Source organism: Hypomesus nipponensis, chromosome 2 (genome assembly GCF_054491055.1).
Source record: "Hypomesus nipponensis isolate SF chromosome 2, ASM5449105v1, whole genome shotgun sequence".
Taxonomy (NCBI): Eukaryota; Metazoa; Chordata; class Actinopteri; order Osmeriformes; family Osmeridae; genus Hypomesus; species Hypomesus nipponensis.
In genome coordinates this window covers 3,603,829-3,612,500 of record NC_140362.1, presented here as the reverse complement: position 1 = coordinate 3,612,500, position 8,672 = coordinate 3,603,829, and the positions used below count along the sequence as shown (strand labels likewise).

The 8,672-nt window shown below is 52.2% G+C and overlaps 1 protein-coding gene across 2 annotated transcripts in view; it reads left to right on the top strand.

Moving 5' to 3' along the window:
• The window catches only part of ptprub (protein tyrosine phosphatase receptor type Ub), a 148,999-nt gene that overhangs the window by 85,450 nt on the left and 54,877 nt on the right, over window positions 1-8,672 (top strand). For both annotated transcript variants that reach the window (XM_084702325.1, XM_084702324.1), the window contains exons 4-6: window positions 1-75; window positions 3,787-3,902; window positions 7,602-7,776. The exon at window positions 1-75 is cut by the window's left edge and continues 7 nt beyond it. In XM_084702325.1, the coding sequence (XP_084558451.1) occupies window positions 1-75; window positions 3,787-3,902; window positions 7,602-7,776 (366 nt within the window). The remainder of the gene's footprint in view (window positions 76-3,786; window positions 3,903-7,601; window positions 7,777-8,672) is intronic.

Below are 8,672 nucleotides of genomic sequence, written 5' to 3'. Positions count from 1 at the left end.
TTGAGGCAACCGTTTCCAGGGAACGGCGAGGTTACATCGCCATCGATGACATCATGCTGCTGAATTACCCCTGCTGTAAGTAACACTGTAGAAACAAAGGAAGGAAAGGGAAGGAGGGAAGCAGGAAAAGAAAAGAGAGAAGGTGGGGGGGGGGGAAGGGGGCAGAGAGAAGGGGGGGGGGAAGGAAGTGGAATATATATGTATAACATACATATATGTATATATATATATATATATACATACATATAGTCTAGTAAGACTAAGATACATACTGTATATACATATACATAGAGTGAGAGAGAGAGAGTGAGAGAGAGAGAGAGAGAGAGAGAGAGAGAGAGAGAGAGAGAGAGAGAGAGAGAGAGAGAGAGAGAGAGAGAGGGAGAAAGAAAGACAGAGAGAAAGAGAGAGTGAGAAAAAGTGGACTTACGGCTACTTGACCTTTTCAAGCAAGGCTGTCTGATTGTCCTACAGTATATTTCTTCGGCTCATTTGATCTCGGCACCGTTTCGTTCAAGTTCCCCCTGCCCTCCGCCCACCCGTAAGGCCTCATCTTGTGGCTTTAGCTCGCTGCTTTGTAACGAGTGTCCAATTGACATCAGGTTCAAGTCAGTCACGACTCCTCCGGGAAGCCGTCCACCCTAGTCAGAGATACTGTACTCTCTGCACCACATCACCTCTGCCTCGCGCCCCAACTCCCCTAACCCAGTGGTATCCTGGCCACAGTTGCCATGGTATCCATTAGAGTGATTTCCTTCGTTGCGGTCAGAGCGCGGCGAGCGAGGTAAAGGCTTTTAATCAAGTCCTTCACCGCGTGGAGCCTGTGGGTTAGGGCCCCAGGTGGGGACCCCCTGCGGAGGCGGAGTGGATAATGTTTGCCGTGTCGCTGTCGAGGCCGGGAGGAGCTGGGGCCGTGGGCCTCGGGAGCCAGGCCGAGCCTTGACACCACAGCTAACACAGTTTGCAGCTTAACACCTGGATGAAGCCTCTGTTCGACCGGAGAAGGGCCTACGCCTTGTTTGAGCCCGGGGTGGGGGGGGGGGGGGGGGCGCTCTCAACTCTTCCCCCCTTAGCTTCAGAGAGCTCCGGGTGGGGGGGGGGGGGGCGCTCTCAACTCTTCCCCTTAGCTTCAGAGAGCTCAGGGTGTCCCCTTTGTTCGCTCGATCCGAGCCTGGAATCTGGAGGAACAGTCCAGACTCTCGCAGGGGGGGCCTCGAGAGTGTTGGGATCAGGATCGAGGAGCGCGGGGAGGTGAACGCGGCTCTGCCAGGACGACGTCGTTTACAGCAGACGAATCTGCCGGCGGGGGGGGGGGGGGGGGGGGCGGGCGGGGGGGTTTGAGGGGGAAGGGGGGGGCCGTTCTCCCGGCCTGTACCACCCAGTGGTTCCCTGTCTGCCTCTCCCTAACAGAGCAGATGGCATCTTAGCTACACCCCTCCCGCTCCCCCACCCCCACTGCGGCCATTAAATAATTAAGACTCTCATCAGGACCTGGGCACACAGTCTGGGGTGGCACCAGGCCAGACCGCACCACTTGGCATAGGCAGAGGAGGGGCGGGGGGAGCAGGAGGAGGAGGAGGGGGGAGGAGGAGGAGGAGGAGGAGGAGGAGGGGGAGGGGGAGGGGGAGGGGGAGGGGGAGGGGGAGGGGGAGGGGGAGGGGGAGGGGGAGGGGGAGGGGGAGGGGGAGGAGGAGGAGGAAGAGGAGGAGGAGAAAGGGGAGGGGGAGGGGGAGGGGAAAATCAACCAAACGTGATAAGGAGAAAAAATGAAAATGAAAGCAAGCCAATGATCTTTCTTGTGGATTTCGGTGAAATTGAGCGTCGTTGACATTTCCCATGTATTCTCCCGAGTTCTGGCCCTCCACTCTGAAACCAGTGCTGCAGTCAAATGAAATATTTACAACGCTAACGAGTCCCGTGGATGGAATCTGACACTTTTACACACAGTCACACATTACAGACTCGGTTTATACTATTGTTTCTTCTTTTTTTCTTTTTCTCGTTCCATGTTTGTTTACGCTAGCTTCTAGTTTGACATGAATAATACATTCACCTCAGGGCGGGGAGTCAGCCTCAGGAAACACGACCACCTGCGGACTAACAGAGAGAGAGAGGGGTGCCGTTTACACCATCAACACCAGCCGACATGTCACCTCACCTCCCCACCAAATGACAAACATCTCTCTGTAGAACAGTATCTCACCAACACTGTAGAACAGTAACTTACCAACTGCCTGTAGAACAGTATCTCACCAACTGTAGCACAGTATCTCACCAACTGTAGAACAGTATCTCACCAACACTGTAGAACAGTAACTTACCAACTGCCTGTAGAACAGTATCTCACCAACTGTAGCACAGTATCTCACCAACTGTAGAACAGTATCTCACCAACACTGTAGAACAGTAACTTACCAACTGCCTGTAGAACAGTATCTCACCAACTGTAGCACAGTATCTCACCAACTGTAGAACAGTATCTCACCAACACTGTAGAACAGTAACTTACCAACTGCCTTTAGAACAGTATCTCACCAACTGTAGAACAGTAACTTACCAACTGTAGCACAGTATCTCACCAACTGTAGAACAGTACCTCACCAACGCTCTGTCGAACAGTACCTCACTAACTGTAGAACAGTACCTCACCAACACTCTGTCGAACAGTACCTCACTAACTGTACAACAGTACCTCACTAACTGTAGAACAGTACCTCACTAACTGTAGAACAGTACCTCACTAACTGTAGAACAGTACCTCACCAACACCAACTCTCTGTAACCTAAGCGGGCTGGGACCCTGTGCTCCTCGTTCAACCCTCGATTCCACATTTCCGCCGGCTGCTGCCATCCAGTATCTCCGTCTGCCAGTCACCCTGAGTGACAGGAGGGCATGTCATCGCCGGCGTCGCAGTGCCAGGGGCGTGTGGGGCGTGCTCTAACCCGGTAGTTAGGCCCAGCAGGGGCGCTGCCGGTCCGGGAGAGAGCTCTGTCGTTCATCACATGAGAGGGCCCTGCGACACACTTCATCGCTGTGACTGACTGCCGGCAATGCACTGCATGCTGGGAAGTTGTTTACTGACGTTTTTTTTTCTTCTTTTGTTTTCTTTTTCTTTTCGGTCGTTTGCAGTACACACACCTGTCCCACGCCTTTTTTGACCCGTCTGTTTTAATTAAAGTGTGCAGCAACGTAGGGCTGTGAGGCATGATATTTCACGACACTGTGTCTCTACACTGTACTGTTTACAGTGAAAGGGTGACTAAAGCCTATTTGAACTTACCGACTACTGTGAAGTCACACAGGCATGTTTAGTTTGACTTGTTCTCAAGGAAGAACAGTTGTGATCTTCCTGTTGGATCTGGATCATGGAGTTGTTTTGACAGAGTTTGACGTGCCAGCGTTCAGCTGCAGAGGACTGCTTGAGATCTCAGATGTGACTGTTGTTGTTGTTCGTGGCAGATCACCATGACTCTGATGCAGCCTTGATACAGCTCTCCTACACGAGGCCGTTGGATGGTGTGGGTCCTGAAAGAGAGGCACCCACAGTCCTTTCATCTCTTCTCCCCCCCCCCCTCTCTCTCTCTCTCTCTCTCTCTCTCTCTCTCTCTCTCTCTCTCCCTTTCTCTCTCTCTCCCCCTCTCTCTCTCTCTCCCTTTCTCTTTCTCTCCCCCCCTCTCTCTCTCTCTCTCTCTCTCTCTCTCTCTCTCTCCCCCCCCTCTCTCTCTCTCTCTTCCCCCCCCCCTCTCTCTCTCTCTCTCTCTCTCTCTCTCTCTCTCTCTCTCCAGATAAGGCGCCCCATTTCTCCCGGCTGGGGGACGAGGAGGTCAACGCGGGTCAGAATGCCACCTTCCAGTGCGTGGCGTCCGGGCGGGCGTCCGAGGCTGAGACCTTCCTACTGGAGGTCAGTAGAGAGGGGAGGGCCCCGGGGCCTCTGGGAGCCTGTCTTATTCAGGGGTCAGGGTTCAGGGGTCAGGGGTCAGGGGTCAGGGTCAGGGGTCAGAGTCAGGGTCAGTCTCACTGTACATGGGTGGGAAACGTTGTATCCACTTTTATTAACATTTTATTTAGCGGCTGCATTACATTCACATGTATTCATTTAGCAGACACTTTCATCCGAAGTTGCACAGGTCTGTTACATTCGAGTAGTTAGAAGTATTCAAGGAGCGGTTTTTTTGCCTGAAAAAGGACACTTTTGGGAATTGATACATTGCTTTCATTGCAGTTTGCGCAAAGAATCAAACGCACTGAATTGACAGTATTAGCAGGAATAGTCTCAGGTCTGAGAATATACTTGCACTTACACTTGAATGCTGTGCCGGGTGCCGGACATTTTGAATGATGTGCTGGGTGATGAACAGTTTGAATGCTTGGCCTTCATCCTAGTTCCTTAAGCTTTATCCTAGTTAGTTTAGCTCTTGAGCTCAAAGCGCTCTCAGTTCCTCACCTCTTACTGGCTTTATTCAAATTCAAAGGTCTGCTTTTAACATTTCCTTCATACTGGTCTGTGCTGTGAGTGCCTTTCAAGGTCACACCAGCTGCATCCGTCTTATTTACTTCAATACCCGTGAATCCGCTCCCCCCATCCACGGTAGTCTCGATGAAATGTTTGGAACTGCAGTCAGACTCTTCTTTCCCTCCCGACCGTTGTCCCTTCCTATTGTTCTCAGCTAAAGAAGAACCTCTGTTCTACAAAGCCATTAGAACTCTCTTTGTCTGAGCTAAACTGGACAAAGAAATGTTTTCCAGCCCCGATTCAGCGGTGAACCACGGGTCGCGGCGAGCAGCGCAGCCGCGTCCGCAAGAACTACAATTACCAAGCTGCCACACGTTCACTTCCTGCCCCGCCGTTCACCTCCTTCTGTGCGCTGCGTGTTAATTACAGTACTGCGGCCAGGATAAAAGGCCATCTCAACTGCGTCCGACTCAGAGACGGCAAGTGGACGACTGCGGAGGTGTCGCCTATCCACCCCTGATTGCTCCCATGTGCTGTAGTCGAAGGGACGCATGAAGAGTTTCTTCCCAGCGCTGCGAGGACAGAATGACTCTGCTAGCAGGCTGTCAGGCCCACACAGACATCTGCAGTAACAAACACCTTCAAGGCCTTTTCTCTGGAGCTGCCCTCTGCCTCCCTGATTCTCTTTTCCTGCAGTGCCACAGCTATGCCTCTCTACGTCTCTCTCTCCCTGCCTCTCTACATCTCTCTCTCCCTGCCTCTCTACATCTCTCTCTCCCTGCCTCTCTACATCTCTCTCTCCCTGCCTCTCTACATCTCTCTCTCTCCCTGCCTCTCTACATCTCTCTCTCCCTGCCTCTCTACATCTCTCTCTCCCTGCCTCTCTACATCTCTCTCTCTCCCTGCCTCTCTACCTCGGCCTCCCGGGTCTCTTTCCTGCAGTGCCACTCTTTGGTGTCTCTACATCTCTACCTCTATCTTTCTACCTCTCTGTCTCCCTGCCTCTCTACCTCTCTGCTTCTCTGCTTCTCCCCTGTTTCGCCTCTACTTCTCTGCCTTCCCTGCTTCTCTACCTCTCTGTCTCCCTGCCTCTACCTCGACCTCTCTGCCCCACTGCCTCTTTGCCTCCCACAGAGGCAGGCCCGTCTGTCAGAGTGTCCGTCCCGAGGCGGCGGGCCTTCCAGGTGCGTCTGCTGTTCCCGTTGCCACGGCTCCGTTCCCCTCGCCACGGCTCCGTTCCCCTCGCCAGTTGCAGATCAGCCTCGCCGCGTCGGCTTCCCGCCGACCGCACACTCGTCTCCCCCGTAATGAGCTGCAGCCAGAATGTTTACGTGACATCCAGCGCCGTCTCGCTTGTTTGATTAGGCTGATTTCCCAAGCCTTTGTTTTTTTTTTTTGGGGGGGGGGGGGGTGATATTTTCCGTACGCGCGAGAGAGAGAGGGGGAGAGAGAGAGAGAGGGGGGGTGGGGAGAGAGACGGGGGAGAGAGAGAGAGAGAGAGAGAGAGAGAGAGAGAGAGAGAGAGAGAGAGAGAGAGAGAGAGAGAGGGGAGAACGAAAGAGAGAGACAGAAAGGAGGGAGAGAGAGAGAGAGAGAGAGAGAGAGAGAGAGAGAGAGAGAGAGAGAGAGAGAGAGAGAGAGAGAGAGAGAGAGATGAGAGAGAGGGGAGAAAGAGAGAGACAGAGACAGAAAAGGGGGGGAGATAGAGGAAAAGATTTAAGACGGGAGTGCGACCACCGGAGTGGATGATTGAGGGTTGGTTTGTTTTGCGTCTCCACCAGAATGGTCACCCACTTGACCTTAATCAGCGGCCGAGCGGCAGTGTGTTTGTTTGGAAAGGCCGGGATTGAGGTTTCTCTGGCCCGTGGTTTAGCACAAACACACCCAGCGCCTGCCAGACAGGGAGGGAGGACAGCGGCTCGTGAGGCTGCCACCTCTCCACCATGACCAGCAGGATCCAGGAAGTGTTTCTCGCTGGATGGTGTCAAAAGACAGCCCTGCTATTTCACACATTGAGACAAATGTGCCCAAACACTGGACTGGCGCGAAATGAGAAAGTCAAGGTTTTCAATATGGCGGCAAAACTGTCATCTGTCCACCCCGGTTCAGAATGTGCCTGTCGACTGCGTTCCAGAATGCCGTTGTCTATCTCCGCTGCTCGGACATTGTCACAGCCTTTCTCCTTCATACATTCCACAGAGAAGCGCAGTAGCGCCATGAGTTCTTGAAGTTGGTTTCTCTTCTTCTGCCCTGTGCCCTTTACCTCTTTCCTAGTTATATGTCCTCCTTGGTTGGGAAAAACACATCAGGCCATAGTATAGATACACATGACTAACCTTTAAGTGTGTAGGTGTGGTAGCCTTCTTTAGAAACGTGTTATTACCCGCCCATCTACTTAGTGGAGGACTCTACTGAGGCCTGCTCTGCTCCTTCATTACCCTGTGACACTTACACCCTATATCGCTACCATCACCGTTATTATCTTGACAAGATTTCATTTGTTTGTATTAAAGGAGGCATGATTGTCATGTTACGTGATTAAATCGGAGAGATGTCCCTGCCTTCTTAATTTAATTGCATGCTGCTGGACAATCATCTCTTTTAATCACCCGACGGGAATGCAGACTGAGTTGGCAATCATTTAAACATATTAAGTTATCGTATTGTTAGCAGACTTCACCGTGAGATGAGCCGTGTTGTTTTGACAGACTGGGCCATGAACACACACAGGCTATTGGGAGTTTAGTCTTTATTCGCGCGTGTATGTATATGCGTGTGTATGTATTTATAGGAATGTGTGTGTGTTCATGGGAGTGTATTGATGTGTGTATTTGTGTGTGTGTGTTCACGTGTACATATCTACACGTGTGCGTGTGCTCACGCTAAGTGTGTGCGTGCACGTATTTACATTCACATTTAGTCATTTAGCAGACGCTCTTATCCAGAGCGACTTACAGTAAGTACAGGGACATTCCCCCTGAGGCAAGTAGGGTGAAGTGCCTTGCCCAAGGACACAACGTCATTTGGCATGGCGGGGAATCGATCCAGCTGATTACCAGCCCGACTCCCTCACCGCTCAGCCATCTGACTCCCTGTATTTATCCGCGTGTCTAAGTCTGTCTCCCCCCCCCCAAACCTGCTCTCCAGCGCCACAACGGAGACGTGACGGCGACGGCGTCGGTCAAACACCTGAGTCACCGGCGCTTCGTGGCGGCCTTCCAGCTGGATCACGTGCAGCGGGCCGACCAGGACCTCTACCGCTGCGTCACCCAGTCCTCCAGAGGCTCTGGGGTCTCCAGCTTCGCTGAGCTCATCGTCAAAGGTGACCAGCGACTGCATGCTGTCTGTCTGTCTGTCTGTCTGTCATGTCGGTCTATCTCTGTCTCTCTGTTTCTCTGCCTGTCTGTCAGTGTTATCGATCGAGCTATCGATTCAACAATCCATCAAGCGGAAAATCTATTTATCTGTTCTGTCTGTTCTGTCTGTTCTGTCTGTTCTGTCTCTCTGGCACGTTCTCTCTTTCTTCTTTCCTCTCTTTTTCTGTTTAACTCTCTCTCAGTTCGTCTCTCTCTCTCAGTTTGTCTCTCTCAGTTTGTCTCTCTCTCTCAGTTTGTCTCTCTCAGTTTGTCTCTCTCTCTCAGTTTCTCTCTCTCTCTCAGTTTGTCTCTCTCTCTCTGTTTCTGTCTGGGTTTGTTTGTGCTCTGCTGAAGGCTTGTACAGATATGATCATTCAGAGCATCTCCCTACTGCATAGAATCGCTGACTCGAAAGTGATTTATCAAGGGGACTTGATTGAAATGCATGTAAGCACATCAATTATCACACCAAAAACAGCACGCACTTACAGCCTGTGACCTTAACTAACCACAACGGTTTTATAGCACAGGAAAACTCCCTTAGTTCATAACCCCGAAACCTCTACAACATACTACGCAGCACACAAACGTCCCGGCGACAAACCTCAACACTGAAAACGTTCCGCGTGAAGTCATGTCGCGGGCTACTCTTCTGAGCAGTGTTGTCAGAGCGGCTCTGTTAGGCTCCGCGGGCTCCGCTCAGAGTTCAGGGTCCAGGGTATCGCACTCTACAGACGCCATGACTCAGTCCCGGTCCTGGGGCAGCCGGCTCGCTGACAGGGCCCGTGACGACACGCGGTTAGATGTCCCCCGCCCGGGGGCCGAGGTCTCTGTGTCACGGCGAGATGAGAGAGGGAAATCA